The sequence below is a fragment of the Lactuca sativa genome, chromosome 8, assembly GCF_002870075.4.
Source record: "Lactuca sativa cultivar Salinas chromosome 8, Lsat_Salinas_v11, whole genome shotgun sequence".
Lineage (NCBI taxonomy): Eukaryota > Viridiplantae > Streptophyta > Magnoliopsida > Asterales > Asteraceae > Lactuca > Lactuca sativa.
In genome coordinates this window covers 242,669,793-242,686,809 of record NC_056630.2, presented here as the reverse complement: position 1 = coordinate 242,686,809, position 17,017 = coordinate 242,669,793, and the positions used below count along the sequence as shown (strand labels likewise).

The 17,017-nt window shown below is 34.4% G+C and overlaps 3 protein-coding genes across 3 annotated transcripts; 2 read left to right on the top strand and 1 right to left on the bottom strand.

Moving 5' to 3' along the window:
- Positions 1-567: 567 nt before the first annotated feature.
- Positions 568-2,073, top strand: LOC111911307 (malonyl-coenzyme A:anthocyanin 3-O-glucoside-6''-O-malonyltransferase). The gene has a single exon (XM_023907099.3). It carries the CDS (start codon positions 634-636, stop codon positions 1,987-1,989), a length of 1,356 nt encoding a protein of 451 aa, XP_023762867.2. The 5' UTR covers positions 568-633; the 3' UTR covers positions 1,990-2,073.
- Positions 2,074-2,951: 878 nt separating this feature from the next.
- On the top strand, positions 2,952-4,496 carry LOC128127596 (malonyl-coenzyme A:anthocyanin 3-O-glucoside-6''-O-malonyltransferase-like). Its single transcript, XM_052766222.1, has one exon. The coding sequence runs from the start codon at positions 3,059-3,061 to the stop codon at positions 4,412-4,414; it is 1,356 nt and encodes a 451-aa protein (XP_052622182.1). The 5' UTR covers positions 2,952-3,058; the 3' UTR covers positions 4,415-4,496.
- A 1,454-nt stretch (positions 4,497-5,950) lies between these two features.
- Positions 5,951-9,753, bottom strand: LOC111911308 (bifunctional riboflavin kinase/FMN phosphatase). The gene is made up of 10 exons (XM_052766948.1): positions 9,573-9,753; positions 9,077-9,263; positions 8,601-8,731; positions 7,980-8,049; positions 7,734-7,799; positions 7,457-7,611; positions 7,222-7,299; positions 6,536-6,672; positions 6,355-6,447; positions 5,951-6,269 (listed from the first exon to the last, which is right to left on the bottom strand). Exons 1-10 carry the CDS (start codon positions 9,631-9,633, stop codon positions 6,183-6,185), a joined length of 1,065 nt encoding a protein of 354 aa, XP_052622908.1. The 5' UTR covers positions 9,634-9,753; the 3' UTR covers positions 5,951-6,182.
- Between the last annotated feature and the right edge of the window lie 7,264 nt (positions 9,754-17,017).

Sequence of the window (17,017 nt, the reverse complement as noted above, 5' to 3'; positions counted from 1 at the left end):
TACTTATAGAATCTTACAATTGTTTCTTATATAGAAAAAAATCATTAAATAAAATTTTATGGTTAATATCGTGGAAACTAATAAACATTTAAAAAAAATTATAAATTGTTTCAAATAAAAGAAACCAAACAACTCCTAAAAGTAAAAAGTGTATAGGATTCAAAAATGCATGGTAATGTAAACCAATGAGAAATGATTGTCATTGGGGTGATACATGCACCACCTTTACCGGCTGCGAAGCGCATTTTATAGAACCTGCCTCCCATGCATGTTAGAGGTTCAAGTAATGAACTATTAAATTCTAAAAAATGAGAATCAAAATGTCGGCAGGAAAAATTTTAAAAGGTCGACAAAAAATATTTCGTACCAAACAGCATATGCCCAAGTCTTATATTAATAAATAAACTCGTGTTGAATGCATCAATTGTTACAATTATTTGTCTTCTGGCCAGGCCCACATTAGCCTACTCTTGTTGATCGTGATCGAAGGCGTTTGATGCATATCCACATGATAAATTTATGTTATAAATAACGCTAACTCATCTAGGGATTAAATGATAAATTTATGTTATAAATGACGCTAACTCATCTAAGGATTGAAATTTGAAACATCAAATTAGTGAGTCGCTTGAGATGTCTTCTCTTCCCATCTTGACTGTGCTTGAACAGACCGAGGTTTCTCCACCTCCATCCACCAAACATGAGACGTGGCTTCCCTTGTCATTTTTCGACCTGCCATGGCTGCACCTTCATCCCGTTCACCATCTTTTCTTCTATGAGTTACCACAGCTCTCTAAAACTCAGTTTATTGATACAATTGTTCCCACTCTAAAAACCTCGTTATCTAAAACACTTCTCCATTTTACACCTTTTGCGGGTAACTTGATCATAGATCCTACAGGTACTAGAAAACCACAAATTCGTTACATAGAAGGTGACGCTATCTCAGTCACTATTGCAGAGAGTAATCTTGATTTCAACGATCTAGTGGGAAATCATCCTCGAGCCTGTGATAAGTTTTATCCTCTTATACCTCTCCTTGGAAAAGCTGAAAAAGTAATCGATTATGTTACAATCCCGTTATTCTCCATTCAAGTGACGTTTTTCCCTAATAGTGGTTTCTCCATTGGAACAACCAATCACCATGGCCTTGGAGATGCAAGCACTCGGTTTTGTTTTCTGGAGGCATGGAGTTGGATTGCAAGATCTGGTTCAGATGAGTTATTTCTCGCTAATGGAAGTTTGCCATTCTATGATAGAGTAATCAATCACCCAGATTTAGATGAAATATATCTTAAGAGAGCAAAACTCGACACTTTTGATGAAAAGTATCAGCTTCGATGTCTTACTGGACCGAGTGATGATGTCAGGGCTACTTTTGTTCTGACCAGACCCATCATCAATCAAATGAAGAAATTCGTATCAACCCAACTGCCCACGTTACAACATGTCTCATCTTTTACAGTCGCATGTGCTTATTTCTGGAGTTGCTTTGCAAAATTACGCAACGATGAGCTACAAGTTTTTGGCTTTGCCGTAGATTGTAGGGCACGTCTGGTTCCACCGATTCCAGCTACTTACTTTGGTAACTGTGTAGCACCATGTGGGGCGATGGCAAAAACAAAAATTTTAACTGAAAAGGAAGGATTTGTGACTGCTGCAAAATTACTGGGAGAGTGTTTACTTAAGATGTCAGATGATAAAGTTGGAATCATAAAAGATGCCAAGACATGGTTTGACTTTCCCTTCAAAGGGATGCCAACATTCATAACTGTTACCGGAACACCAAGGCTAAAATTTTATGACACCGATTTTGGATGGGGAAAGCCCAAAAAGTATGAAACAATTTCGATCGATTATAGTGTGGAGATTTCTTTGTACGCTAGCAAAGACTCCAATGAAGATCTGGAAATTGGCGTGAGACTTTCGCCTACTGAGATGGAGGCGTTTATTCCTATATTTAATGGGGGATTAGAAAATTACATTTAGTATCATCAATTTATTTTCTTTTGTCTTTTCCTTTTTTTTTCTTTATGGAATAAGATGAAGTAATGGTTTGTGTATTTATTTGTATTTGTATCATTTTAAGTCGTATTGTACAACCCTAAAAAAATATTAATTAGTGACAAAATGAAGTGATCACCATATATAATAGTAGTAGTCAATAAATGATTTAGTGACCAAAATTTTGGTCATCCCTTTCGATCACTATAAGTCGGTCACTAAACTTATTAAAAACAAAATGTACAAATGGTCATTAAATAGTGACTAAAATATATTGTTCACTACATCTCGGACAAACCATTTGGTAACTAAGTAGGTGTTTTATTTAGCGTCTAAAGGCGGATCGGGTCCACAAAATACAATTGAGCATGTTTGATATGGCTTTTACACTCATGGACTTGGTCCAAAGTGGACGCGATCCGAGGTTTTTAGGTGATTCGGTCCCTTCTAATTGACCAAAAGGTTTGAATTGCAATTTTGCCATACACCTCCACATAGAAAGAAAACTATCTCCTTACTGAAGCAAAATCACTAGCCATCTGTGTACTTAAAGTGGAAGTAAGGAAGATTGAAGCCTTGAACAAAGGATGAATTAATAACGCACGATTACAAAAGAAACAACCAAAGCAAAAAAAAAGTTATGGAGTAGGAATGCTTAAATCCTATCTATCTCTTCTCTTTTCCATATCTTCCGTCTCTACCACGTTAGTAAATCATGTATGATGAACTATTAAATTATAAATAATGAAAATTGAAAGGTAACAGGAAAGATGGCGTACCAAATAGCATAGCTAGGTCCAAGACAAATAATTTCAAATACCATGGACCCAGGTAATATATTACACGCAAACTATAAATAAATAAACCTCGCGTTGCATGCATCAACAGTTAAAACTTTGTCTTCTAGCCAACCCCACCTTAACCTACCCCTGTTGACCGTGAACGAAGGCGTTAAGTTTGAGCTAGGTTTGATGCATATCTACATGATTAATTATGTTTTAATAAATAAGGCTCACTCATCTTGGGATTCAAACATCGAAGCGAGTCGCTTGAGATGGCTTCTCTTCCCATCTTGACAGTGCTAGAACAGTCCCAGGTTTCGCCACCTCCATCCACCAAAGCTCAGACCTGCTTGCCCTTGTCATTTTTCGACCTGGCATGGCTGCACGTCCATCCCTTTCACCATCTTTTCTTCTTTGAGTTACCACAGCTCTCTAAAACTCAGTTTACTGAAACAATTGCTCCCACTCTAAAAACCTCGTTATCTAAAACACTTCTCCATTTTTCTCCTTTTGCTGGTAAATTGATCATAGATCCTACAGGTACTAGAAACCCCCAAATTCGTTACATAGAAGGCGATACTGTATCAGTCACGATTGCAGAGAGTAATCTTGATTTCAACGATCTAGTGGGAAACCATCCTAGAGCCTGTGATAAGTTTTATCCTCTTATACCTCTCCTTGGAAAAGCTGAAAAAGTAATCGATTATGTTACAATCCCGTTATTCTCCATTCAAGTGACGTTTTTCCCTAATAGTGGTTTCTCCATTGGAACAACCAATCACCATGGCCTTGGAGATGCAAGCACTCGGTTTCGTTTTCTGGAGGCATGGAGTTGGATTGCAAGATCTGGTTCAGATGAGTTATTTCTCGCTAATGGAAGTTTGCCATTCTATGATAGAGTAATCAATCACCCAGACTTAGATGAAATCTATCTAAAGAGAGCAAAACTCGACACTTTTGATGAAAAGTATCAGCCTCGATGCCTTTCTGGACCGAATGATAATGTCCGGACAACGTTGGTGTTGACCAGACCCATCATCAATCAAATGAAGATATTCGTATCAACCCAACTGCCCACGTTACAACATGTCTCATCTTTTACAGTCGCATGTGCTTATTTCTGGAGTTGCTTTGCAAAATTACGCAGTGATGAGCTACAAGTTTTTGGCTTTGCCGTAGATTGTAGGGCACGTCTGGAACCATCGATTCCTGCTAATTACATTGGCAATTGTATAGCACCATGTGGGGCGATGGCAAAATCAAACAGTTTAGCTGAAAAAGAAGGATTTGTGACTGCTGCAAAATTACTGGGAGAGAGTTTATATAAGATGTTGAATGATGAAGATGGAATCATGAAAGATGCCAAGACTTGGTTCAACTTTTCCTTCGAAGGGATGCCAACATTCATAACTGTTACTGGAACACCAAAGCATAAATTTTATGATGCTGATTTTGGATGGGGAAAGCCCAAAAAGTATGAAACAGTTTCTATCGATTATAGTGTGGCGATTTCGTTGAACGCTAGCAAAGACTCCGATGAAGATCTGGAAATTGGTGTGAGCCTTTCGCGTACTGAGATGGAGGTGTTTATTCCAATATTTAATGAGGGATTAGAAAATTACATTTAGTATATCATCAAATTTATTTTCTTTCTTTTCCTTTTATTTTATTGAATAAGGTGAAGTAATAGTATATTCTTTGCTGCGTGTTTTTCTGACTTTTCTGTTTTCTGTTTTCTCTTTTGTTCATTTCTTTGTATTTTTTAAGTTTTAATCAATCTTAATTCTCTTTTTTCTAAAGAGTGAAGTAAAATAATATTATTTTCCTAATTCTTTAGTCGTTCAGATAAAACCTTTCTTTTCATTTTTTTTTTCTCGGTTGACCCTACGCCTACTACCTTGAACCCTAGCTCTTGTTACTATTTAAATGAAACATTTGTATTGGTCTAAGTTTTTGTCGTCTAATAGTTATGATTGACAGATTAGTTGAAAAGCTAGTTATAACTAAAAAGTTAATTGGTAGTTAAAAAACTAATTGTTAGTTTATAAGCTATTTTGACAAAAAAAAAAAATAATAACTGTTGGTAAAACTGCTTGATAAGTTAACTGAAATATATAAAATAATATAAAACAAGATTTAGAAAAATATTTTTCTATAATTAAATAAAGGTATATTTAGGAAATTTTAGGAAAATTACTAAAAAACTACTCAAAGTAACTTTCTAAAAAACTAGTTTATTAATTACTTTTTGTCTTGCCAACGATAATAATTTAAAAAAACTCAAAAAATACACCAAACACAACCTTTGTCTTTGCGCCAATCATATTTTCTATGTGCATCCATGTTGGACATTAAAACAAAATTATAAATGTAAAGACATTTTTTATAAATAAATTTATAAAAAAAAATGGTGTTAAAATCGGAATTTTGAATAAACTTAATGACTCTATTGCAATCTGGGTAAATTGGTTAGTGGGAGAATAAGAAAAACCAATCATTTAGTTGATATTATAACAAAATTGTAAATATAATGACATAATTATGGAGAAGAAAACATGATGTTAATCAAAATTTTCGATAAAACTTACTGACTTTATTGCAATTTGCCATAGTTCATATCATGAACCTTTCAAGCAATAAACTTGTCATTGTGCAAGTGGTTGATGTTTTCAATCTTCTTCAAAATCAATGTGTTATAGTACTTTTTACTGATGGTTTATTTAATTTGTAGGTCAAATTTCATCTTCTAATTCTTTGTATATTTCTCCTCATAATTTACAATCCATTTCATGCCAACCAAACAAGTGACAAACTTTAATTTCTTCACATCCTAATTGTTTTCTTGAAAGTGAACATTTTGAACCTTCGATACACAAACCAATAACACGCACATGATCACCTTACACTGAAATACATACTCTTTCATAGTATTTCAAACTCTTTCAAAAATGAATGAAAATGATACATAATCCACATTTGTTACCTTGCAAGTAGAACTTAGAGAACAAACCAAATCATCAAATCTTATCATCTAACTCCTTCAAACCACCAATCCATAATAGAGAATTTAGAGATATTAATAAAAGCAATGGCCATAAAAGAATTATACATTGCAATTCATTCCATTACTCAACTATCAAAATACATAACAACAAGTTATATCATACTCATTAAAGTTCAAAATTTATATTATTTCAAATGTTCTTATTATCCCAAATGTGGGACCTATTACATTTCAAGCTTAAAAACATCAAATCACATTGATCCATCCACAAACACATGGACACAACTCCAGTTCTTTATCAGAAAGATGATGTATTCTAATAACTTGTATAAATTTGAACTTATTTCAGTGCAATGGTTTAAAAGTTTAACTTTTCCCACCAATAGGCACTGTTAATACTGATATTCTGCTAAATCCAAGCAAGCTTCTGCTATTGACTTATCTTGATCAAGTATGTGAGTATCACTTGAAGGATTCTTCTGTAAATCATGTATGATTTTTCTTTTAAAAAAAACTTACACTAATATAAGTAGAATTTTTTTTTTTTTAAATAAATTTAGTTACCTTTGTATCGAATCCTCTGATGAAACCAACTAGTGTCACTTTCATTGGCTCATCATAGATTTGCTCATTGCTTCCATTCATAAAACAAGCTTCCTGAAATCAAAGCTAAACATTACTAAACATGTTTATCTTTATTTATAATCGCATTTTATTTTATATATGCAATTGTTTGAAATCTCACAATGGTTTTTCCAAAAGAGCCAGAAGTATAGTCCCATTTTATGCTAACTATAATCTTGAATCTCTGTTGTGAGTCAACTTCAACCCACCCAAAATACACACCCCATGCTTGATTAGGAAGATCAGAAGCTCCATTAACTGAATAACCAACAAAAGACATGAATAAATCAACAAACATTGCTCAAATTGTCTACACCAATATTCCAAATTTCTTGAAAAAAGTTTTAAGAGAGATTCAATATAAACAAAAAGAAATCAAAGTATATTTTAAAGAGTAAATTACATGAATAGTCCTTATGGTTTGGGGTAATTTGCGCGTTTGGTCCCTAACTTTTTTAACTCGGAAGGTCCCTATTATTTGTTTTTGTTACGCACTTTGTCCCTATTGTTTGCTTTTGTTACGTGGTTGGTCTCTGTCTTACTTAAAAAGACTATTATTTAAATAGAAAAAAACGATGACGTAGGTAAAATAATGTGAGGGGTGGGGTTGGAGGTGTGTTTATTTAAATAAATTAAAAAAATAAGGGAAAAATAGTCTTTTTAGGTAAGACAGGAACCAAACGCGTAACAAAAACAAACAGTAGGGACCTTCCAAGTTAAAAAGAATAAGTTAGAGACCAAACGAGCAAATTACCCTAAACCATAGGGACCATTCGTGTAATTTGCTCTATTTTAAACAATGTAAACCTGAAAGTTCTTGAAGAAATCCATTTTTGTTTGAAGCCTTGAAACAAATTGGTTCAATTGGTAATGCATTCATCACCCCTGAAAAAGATAAACTATTATTGCAAACTATATATATATATATATATATATATATATATATATATATATATATATATATATATATATATAGATATAATATGGTGTAAGGCATTTGCATGGAATCTTGATTAAAAAAAATATATATGTATATATATACAGTCATCAAAAGGAGGGAGTGCCCAAAGCTCTGGTTGAAAATCTAGAAATGAACGAATTATATGATCAGCAATTGAATATTGATCTGATTCATCTTGAATAGAAGGAACAGCCACCACTTGCATTTTTGCAGCCTTTCCAGCTTTAACCCCTACACTGTTGGTATAATTACATTATTAACCCTGTTGATATAGTCTTTGACAAACTATCAAATACCTAAAGTACCCCCTTAATATGACATACTCTAGAAAAGTGAAAAAATACCAAAATTCACTTACAGAGAATCTTCTATCACAAGACAGCAAGATGCATCCACACCCATCTTATTTGCAGCTTCCAGGAATCTAATGTTTAAGTGATTTTCATAATTTTAAGAAAAGTAAGTCACAAGAACTTTCCCTTATACTTGAAAAAAGTTTTTTTTTTTTTTTTTGTATTGTGTCCAAGTTTTGGCTCTCAGCTATGAGATAAATGGCCAAAAACAACTTTTAAATAATCATCATATAAATGCTTACAAAGCTTACAGATCTGGAGAAGGTTTTCCTGATTTGACTTGATCACTTCCAAGAATTACTGAAAAGTATTCTTTCCAACCTGTTGTAAGAAAAAATTTATAAGAAATAATATTATAAAAAAACTCTGTCCAATAGACATCAACATGCTTAAGAAGTTCTTAATAAGAATTAAGAACAAAGTTTGTCTTTTTCTTAAATTAACATGCTCCTACATATGTGGAACTCACAAGGTATGATTTTAAGAAACAATTAAAAGGATTCACTATTCCTCAGCATATGCAAAAAGTGCAAAAAGAAAAGGCTGCAAATTTGCTTTTTCATTGGACATCATTCATATCATGATATATTACATTATGAATACTTACTTCCACATAAATACTATAGTGGAAGATGATTACATGAAAGTTTCTATATCGAAATTGGTGTAAAGAAAAGTAGATAAAAAAAAACACATCAGAAGATAATTAAACAAGAAAACAATACAACTTTACTAAAGAAACAAGGACTATTTTTCTAGTGTGGATGTGTATGTAGGTATATGTAAACATGAATGTGAGTAAATCTTCTAAGAGAATGTGGTTTGATAAGACTTAATAGCAAAAAGAGTAGAAAAAAAGGAAAAACCATGACCTTTCTGGGAAGAGACTTTGACTTCAACATTCTTCCTTATGGAGTTGGAAGCAAGTGCAAAAGGAACTCCATGTTTATGGAGATGCTTAATGAGGCGATTGACACCAGGAAGTGGTTTGGCTTGAGGCCACCTACAAGAACACAACTTGCATAAGACACGTCATCATCCCTTATGGTACTAAATCTGTTTTTAGCAACTTGGAATTGATGGAAACATAATTAAACTAAATTGGTTTAAAAATATAAATATGTAATCACATAAACAATTTTAATGGCTAAACATGTCAATCAAACATGTGGCCAAAAACCATGATGATTGTAAAGGTCTCCACCAATCAAAATTTTGAACCACAGATGTTTAAAGTTAATGCCTCCAAACAAGAAAAAGAATGATGCATAATCTAAGACCAGGATCATATCAAGTTTGCTTTATGGAGTGTTAAGTTTTACAAGGAATACCCAGAAAGAGAACTCACTTTTCATGATACATGGGCATGATGTTTTGGGTGTATTGTTGAGGTGTAATTGGAAGATCATAGTCTTTAACAACTGCAATTGCAGACTCATGGTGTACCATTCCCATCCTCTTGTTTTCCTTCTCCATGTCCACCACTTTCCCATATCTAGCAAGAAATTCCTTTAAAAGATCCTTTGTAACTTGCTCTAGAAACCAGAAAAGACCAAATTTTAACAACAAAATATGAGCTACACAGATCAACATTTGAAAGAATGAACCGAAACATAAATACCAGAGATGTTTAGTTGTACTTTACGCTTAAGTTGTCGTAATTCATGCTTAGATACTCATATTATGTGCTTAAAAGTTAAAAAGTTGTAATTAGGGCTTCTTTGAATGTGTTATTTCAACTTGAATTACAAATAATGGATAAGCAAGCAAGTAGTTTTACATTCGTCATAATAATCCGTTGTTATACTAGAACGAAGATGAAGCAAGTATAGGAACTACGATACCTGTGTTCAAAAGGGTGCCATCCAAATCGAAAATCACGGCAGAGATGCGATTGCCATTCATAGCGATGGTGTGGTGAGAACTGAGAAATCGTAAATGGGATTGAAGGGAGACGAAGAAATTAAGGCAATATAAGGGGATTTGAGATGATGTGACAAATTATTCGCATAGGGCAAAGGGTACAAAAAGGGAGCCACAACTGAGAAAGCATATGCTTCCCGCCTTCTCCATTTGGAGAAAGATAATTACATATACACCCTTTGGTTTTTGAAGAATTTCACTATGAACCCAAAATTTCTATTTTTGTTAAATATGACAGCTACTTTTGTTATGTTGTGCAGTTTTACACGCACCGAACACTTAAGTGACGTTTGGTTCATGTAAATTTAAATGGAACAATCGAAAACGAGTTATTCAGGATTGAATATGATGGAATTAGGTAGGTTGACAAAGGATATAGATTGTCCTCTTTTTAATTACAAATACCACTATATAAGTTGAAAAAAAATATGCTTCCAAGAAAAATATTATATATAATGAGAAATGAGTTCAACGTGCTTAAACAGATATATTATGTGACAATTGTAGTCGCATTCAATATTTTGTCTCCAAGAAATTGTAATCAATAGTTATTTAATTAAAATATACCAATAATTGTATTTTTAATTGTCATATTTAATTCATACCCCACAATTGCACTTTATGTCCACTATAACATCCTTATTTCCACAATCCTTATATTCATTTTATGTATGCTCTTAATCGACCAACATTTTAATATATACAAGACCTTACCCCTTCCCCCTTTGAATTTTTCTTTCAAATTCTACATAACCTTCTTGTCGTACAAAACTCTTATGGTCGCCCCTCACATTATGTAACGTCCGGTTCCCGGTATGTATTTTTAATATAAGTTTTTGTATTTTTACACTGGGACTCAATGAGTTAGAGGCCCAACTTGTCGAGTAGATGAGAATTTTTTTGGACGCGGGTGGAAGAGTCTACTCACCGAGTCAAAAGCCCCGACTCAACGAGTAGACCTGGATGAAACCCCAAAATTTTAGGCTTTGCACCATATTTAAACAACTTATATGACCTCCACTCCAACCTTCATCACCCTCATACCCTATTCTCGACACCCTAATTAGTTGGAAGTGTTCTTGAGCTACTTTGTGTCATTTTGTGTGTTTTTGAAGCTTGAGAGGAGGGAGGAAGCTTGGGAGATCAAGAGGAAACAAGTAGATCTAGAGATTTTGTCATATTCCCAGCTCATTCGAGGTATAAAGTCTGTACCTTGCTCATTCATTCATTAGATCTCTCGTTGTTTGAGTTTAGGGCCATCTTTTAGATATTTTGTGAAACTTTTTGGAGTATGGAGTGTGATCTGAAGTTGTAACTTCAGATCCAAATCCCTTTTAGCCCCTATAGCAATAAAGTTTACGATATTATAATTCTTTAGCCCTTCCCTTTGGCCTAGACTTCATTTTAGACTTGGAAATGGTGTTTTTGGGTCATAACACCTTGCATGCACGTAAAGTTTATAACTTTACGTGTAATATCGACCCTAGGAGGTCAGATCTACATTTTGAATGCGTTAAGCCCGACTGAAGTCGACTGCATGGACTTGGACTTTGGGGGACTCGGCAAGTCGTTCATAGGACTCGGCGAGTCAGGTTATTATTCCCCAACCTTTTCTGTTTCGGAGCAATCTGGTTGAGTCTAGAAAAGGACTCGGCAAGATGGACGTGAAAATGGACTTGAAGATCAAAGAATTCGACGGGTTCAAGGATGAACTCGGCGAGTTCAAGGCAGTGTCCCAACTTGTATGAAGAAGGACTCGACGGGTTTATGGACGGGCTCGGCAAGTCAAGAGCAAAGGGTCCTAATTTTGTATGAAGGAGAACTCGACGAGTAGGATCGAAGTTTCAGTATTTTGGTGGATTAGAGAACTCGACGAGTTAGGGAACCAACTTGGCGAGTTGAGTCAACCAGATGTTGACTTTGAGCAAAAGTTAACTTTGACCAAGGTGTTGACCTTGACTTTGACTTTGACCTGAGTTGACCCTTGAAAGGGTTATGAGTATAAAAAGGTAATTAAGGAAGATGGTTATCCCCCAGTTGGAAGATCATACTCTTTACCAATTGCAATTGTTGACTTACGGTGTACCATTCCCATCCTCTTGTTTTCCTTCTCCATGTCCACCACTTTCCCATATCTAGCAAGAAATTCCTTCAAAATATCCTTTGTAACTTGCTCTAGAAACCAAAAAAATACCAAATTTTAACAACACAGATCAACATTTGAAAGCATGAGTGACACTCGCCAAAGCCATCAATTGGCAGTTTAACATGTGTCGAACACTTAGGCTAAGCGGAGTGGCACTCGCCAAAGCCACTCGCTTAGCTCGCCATTGATGTAGAACACCACCCCTAGCTCTCGCTAGGGGGCTCGCCAAATGATATTCACAAAGCTGAAAGTGAGAAGTAAGAGAAAGAAACAGATGACTTTGATTGGGTGGAATACTTTCTTTGGGATTACAATATGTATCGGAGTCCATGCAAAGTAATTTATGGCTAAACTCAAATATCTCAATTCTCAACAATGGATAATATTAATATCTCCACAACCTCAACAATTCACTTGTTATTTAATTATTAAAAAAGTGGTATATATATATATATATATATATATATATACCAATTCAACTAATATAAATTAAACAACACTCTCACCAATTTACACACACAAAATATCATATCTTTTTCACAAACTCTCTCAATTCAAGAAAAAATGTCTTCATCTCAAACAAAAAAAACAAGAAACAACAAAAAGAAATTTTCAAACCTTCCATCACTACACCTTACACCTCCAAACACTCAGTCAACAAACTTCCATACCCAAACATTTCATCACCACCATGTTATCAACCATCATCTGATTCTCTTGATGAAGGCCTCGTTGAAGATTCAGTTCAAGAATCCTTTCAAGGGCCTGAAGTGGAACCACACGTATAAAAAAAGGGAGAGCTCCAAGTAGAGGGTGGACGGATGATGAAGAAAGGGCACTAGCTCAATCATGGCTAGATGAGTCGGAGGACCCAATCCACGGGAAAGACCAAGAATCAACAACCTTCAAACAAAAACTTTGTAATAATTTTTACAACCGAATGAATAAGAACTACCGCAACCCCGATTCAATTTACTCGAAGTGGAGGAACTGTTGGGTTTTGAGCATTCTAACACTCCTAAGTGTACATGCAACCCTAAATACCTTGGATCTATGTTTTCTCTATTATACATGCAAATATGAACTTTCCAAGGTATTATCCTAATCTAGCATATAAAACAATGACTATAGCAAGATAGAATACATACCTCTTTGATGTAGAAAGTCTTCATGAAGCTTGAGTGCCTAGTGCCTCAAGTGTGACACCTCAAATGGTTCACACAACACCAAATACACTTGGAATAACTTGAGAGAATTCTACACTACATGAAATCGGCTAGCCCTTCCTTTTACACACACTAGTGGCCGATTTTGGTGAATAATATGATGCTTATATAGTGTGTTACAATTAGGGTTACACCATGTAAGCCCTAATTGTCATGACCTTTCATTTCCATGACCCATGAGTCATGTAACCTCCATGGAGCATCCATGGAGTATCCTATGGGTTTAACCCAACTTGATTATCCATGGAGCTTTGGCCCACTATATAAGTTATGGATGATTTGCACAATCAACCCATATTTTTAATTAGTCTTCTTTTGATCACTTAATTAATCCTAGATTAATTCATGATCAATATTAATTAAATAATCTTATTATTCTTATTATTAATATACTAAAACTTATAATATATTAATAACCATAAGTGTCTTATTTCTCTCATTTTAGTCTATCCAAGTGCATGATGCCATGCAACCCAAATGGACCATGTCGGGTTGGGTCAAGTCTTACCAATTATAGTTATGGACTTAGACATTAATCCAATAGTCTCCCACTTGGATAAGTCTAAAACTATTATTGTGTATGACTTCAAGAACCGACTGGCAATCGTAGCTCTCAAAAGCTTCCGTCGAACTCTGACCTTGTAGATGACCTCTGACCTTTGTCAATGACTTGTCCATAAGATAAGGGATCATATATTCCTCCATTCTAGATATCATATGGACTGAGACATGGATTATAATCATTCTCTCTGTCCATTTGTTGTTTCCCGATTTCCGATTTATGACGACTGACTAATTGAACAAATCAAATCAGTCATGGCCCGGCCGAGCACTTCCATTTGTCATCATCAAATCATCGAGGGGCCCACATATATCGCTTTTATCCCAAAGGTAAAAGGAATGGATAAACTTCGACTCATATGGCTTGTTCTAATACTTGTTGAATCATACACAAAGACACGTTTTATAACATCGAGTTACCAATGCGTTTTCGTGCAATCAATGTACCATCAACTCGTAGTAACAACTCATATCTCTAGGTTTGAAGAATATAAGATATTATCGTCTCACAATCACTCGTGATAAAATCCATGAAGTGATTCCAATGAGCGCGGGTTGAATCCAATACTCAGAACTTATGAGCACTCATGAGTGTTGTAGCCCTTTGTCCAACACCTTAGACCTCTACAAGCCAACCCATGACAGTCTTAATTCATATCTACTTCCAACATATGACCAACTGTGGATGGTTTGAATAACTTAGTCATTCCGGAAGAATAACCTAGTTATTATGGAAGTCAAAACATGCAAAATGAAACACAAGAATAATTGAATCGAATATGGTATCAAAACCTATGAACATAAATAAAACACCTTTTATTTATCACCATATGATTACACATTATTCATTGTATATTGTTTCGGCTATCAACTTTATTCTTGAATTTAAAACAATAGTTGTCCCATGCTCCAAGCATTTACACTATGTTTTTCTAAACACTAATTATGCCATACACCAAGTATGCCTACTATGTTTTGTCTATGATCTTTACTTTGTGAACTAGATCAATTGAACATAACTTCAATGATTCTCTTTTCACACTCCAAAATCCCTACCGCAAATGCAAGAATTCCAAATTCATGTCATTTACCGAAATCTGTTAGATTCTAAACTTATATGCATCGATCCTCTTGTAATGATTATGCACAAATTCACAAAGACTTGGCAACAATCATTATAGAGTATTCCAAAGGAGATCAACTCCTTAGAAACATCCTTCCTGCATTAAGTTTCCTTAATCTTACACAGATTGAAATTTCTAACTTTGAAACATTTCCAAATTCCATTTTGACTATCACTTCTGAACAAGAGTTGCCTCCTTATAGATTATGTCAATATGGTCCTTCCAGAATTATCACTATACTTCCAACTTTCCTTGAGCAACCAATCTTTGGTAAACCTTAGATTGTCCTTGACAATTGCTTAATCATTTTAGTCATATCCAGTTCTAGACCTTTTCCTTTCTTAATGCCCCAGGCATTTGGAAAATTTTAGAAAGGATGAATATAGCACATGTAATCGATCCTATATCCGAAGCATATGGGACACGATTCATGATGTCTCACATAAAGACTAAACCAGTCTTTTGCTATACCATTTCCATTTTTATTTGCCAAGTTCTCATAATTCAGATTATGAAAAGGGATGTCGTAATCATAATCGAATTTTAGAACGCAAATAATGGACCCATATACAGAATTTCCTTATGTTGAGCCATTCTAACATGAAATTCATATATATATATATATATATATATATATATATATATATATATATATATATATATATATATATATATATATCCTTGACTAAATGATTAAAACCTCACGATCTAAGCTTATATATTTGAGATGAAGTATAATTTCCTCTCCCTTAATTATAGCAAAACAACTTTTTCCCAATTGAAACCTTTTGTTTTCTATAATTAACATTGCTAACTTGCAATACTTCTTCATAATTATCATGCTCCCACTAACATGATGATTATTAGCATAACACTTATGCTCCCACTAGCTTTGATATGTACTCAGAAATCAGCTGGACTTCTAGAAATCAATACTTTATTGACTTTCTTACCAAAGTTTAGATTTCTGATACTAAATTGTTTTGATAGAACTTTATCAAAATCATACACCTTCCCTTAGATAGCACACTTTTGTGTCTAAACAATTATGAAGAGGGATGCCGTAATCATAATGGTTAGAACTTTTTGCCACTTCTCACAAGTCTAGGTTAGTGTGCCGGTAAACCACACACGCTCCACTAACGACTTGAGAATGCAAATATCACAACTGCTATCTAACTAAAATCTACTTAGTGAAAGTGTTTCCTCACCATAATTTTCATGAATCGGAGAGAAACCTTATGACACTTAGATTTAATCGTGTATGTGTTCTTATCCATGTGAATTGTCAAACCCATAGTCACAAGACAAGGATAATGACAAATCCAAACTCATATGGACTGAACTGAATCTTAATTTCTTGCCATCTGGCAGCTCAAGGGTCTGCCATTGCTTCCAAGTTTTTGTGCAGCCAATTGAGAACTCTAAGAACTCATATGCAAAGCCAACTTTAATTGGAATGGGCACAGAATATGTCAACACGATAGGTTATAAACCTCAAGTCGTGTGCTAGTGAAGAACTTCAGGTTTTATTCTTGATTAGTTCTTGAGACTTTCAAGACCTTTAAGACTCCCACTGTCCTCTTGACAAATAAGACTCTCTTGTCAAATATTCAAGTGATAGTGTAGATTCTAATCAAGACAAACACTTCTCATTATTGGCCTTAGTTGGTCTTTGTTTTATCCAAAACATCACAACTTACCAATTTCAAATGTACAAGAGTAGGATACTTTTACTCTTACATTTGAAAACTGTTTTAAAGCTTTTTTAAGACATGTCACTCAAGTTACAATTTTAGAGTATAACTCTAAGAATTGTTTTTGGAACGAAGTATGACTGATCTTCTTGATTTAACCATTTCAACAATTCAAGTTCCTCTTCTTAGTCATAAGAATGCACTAAGATTCCTTTAGAGAAATAATTATGCTATGGTTTCTTAATCATTAAGATGATCACAAGACTGATACTAAAGTACTCTCCCATCTTTTCAGATTTGAGAAACTTTTATCTTTCTTCCTAAGTTGATTCATCTTATTCGCTCTGCCTTACATTGGAACCTTTTCCAATGTCTCAGAGTTACACTTAAGCTTGTAAGTATAATCATATTTACTGAGCTTTAGTAAACTATGACGAATAGTCTCATCGATTATTTGTGGTGGACTTAACCAGTGCACAAGAATGTGTACTCGATCCCTTAGTCCTTTACTTGACTCACACATCCATGTGAACAAGTAGTTAGTTTTAACTTTTCCAATGCTTGAAAGTTCTCATCCATCATGTTATACAACTTGCATGATTCCAAGTTTCG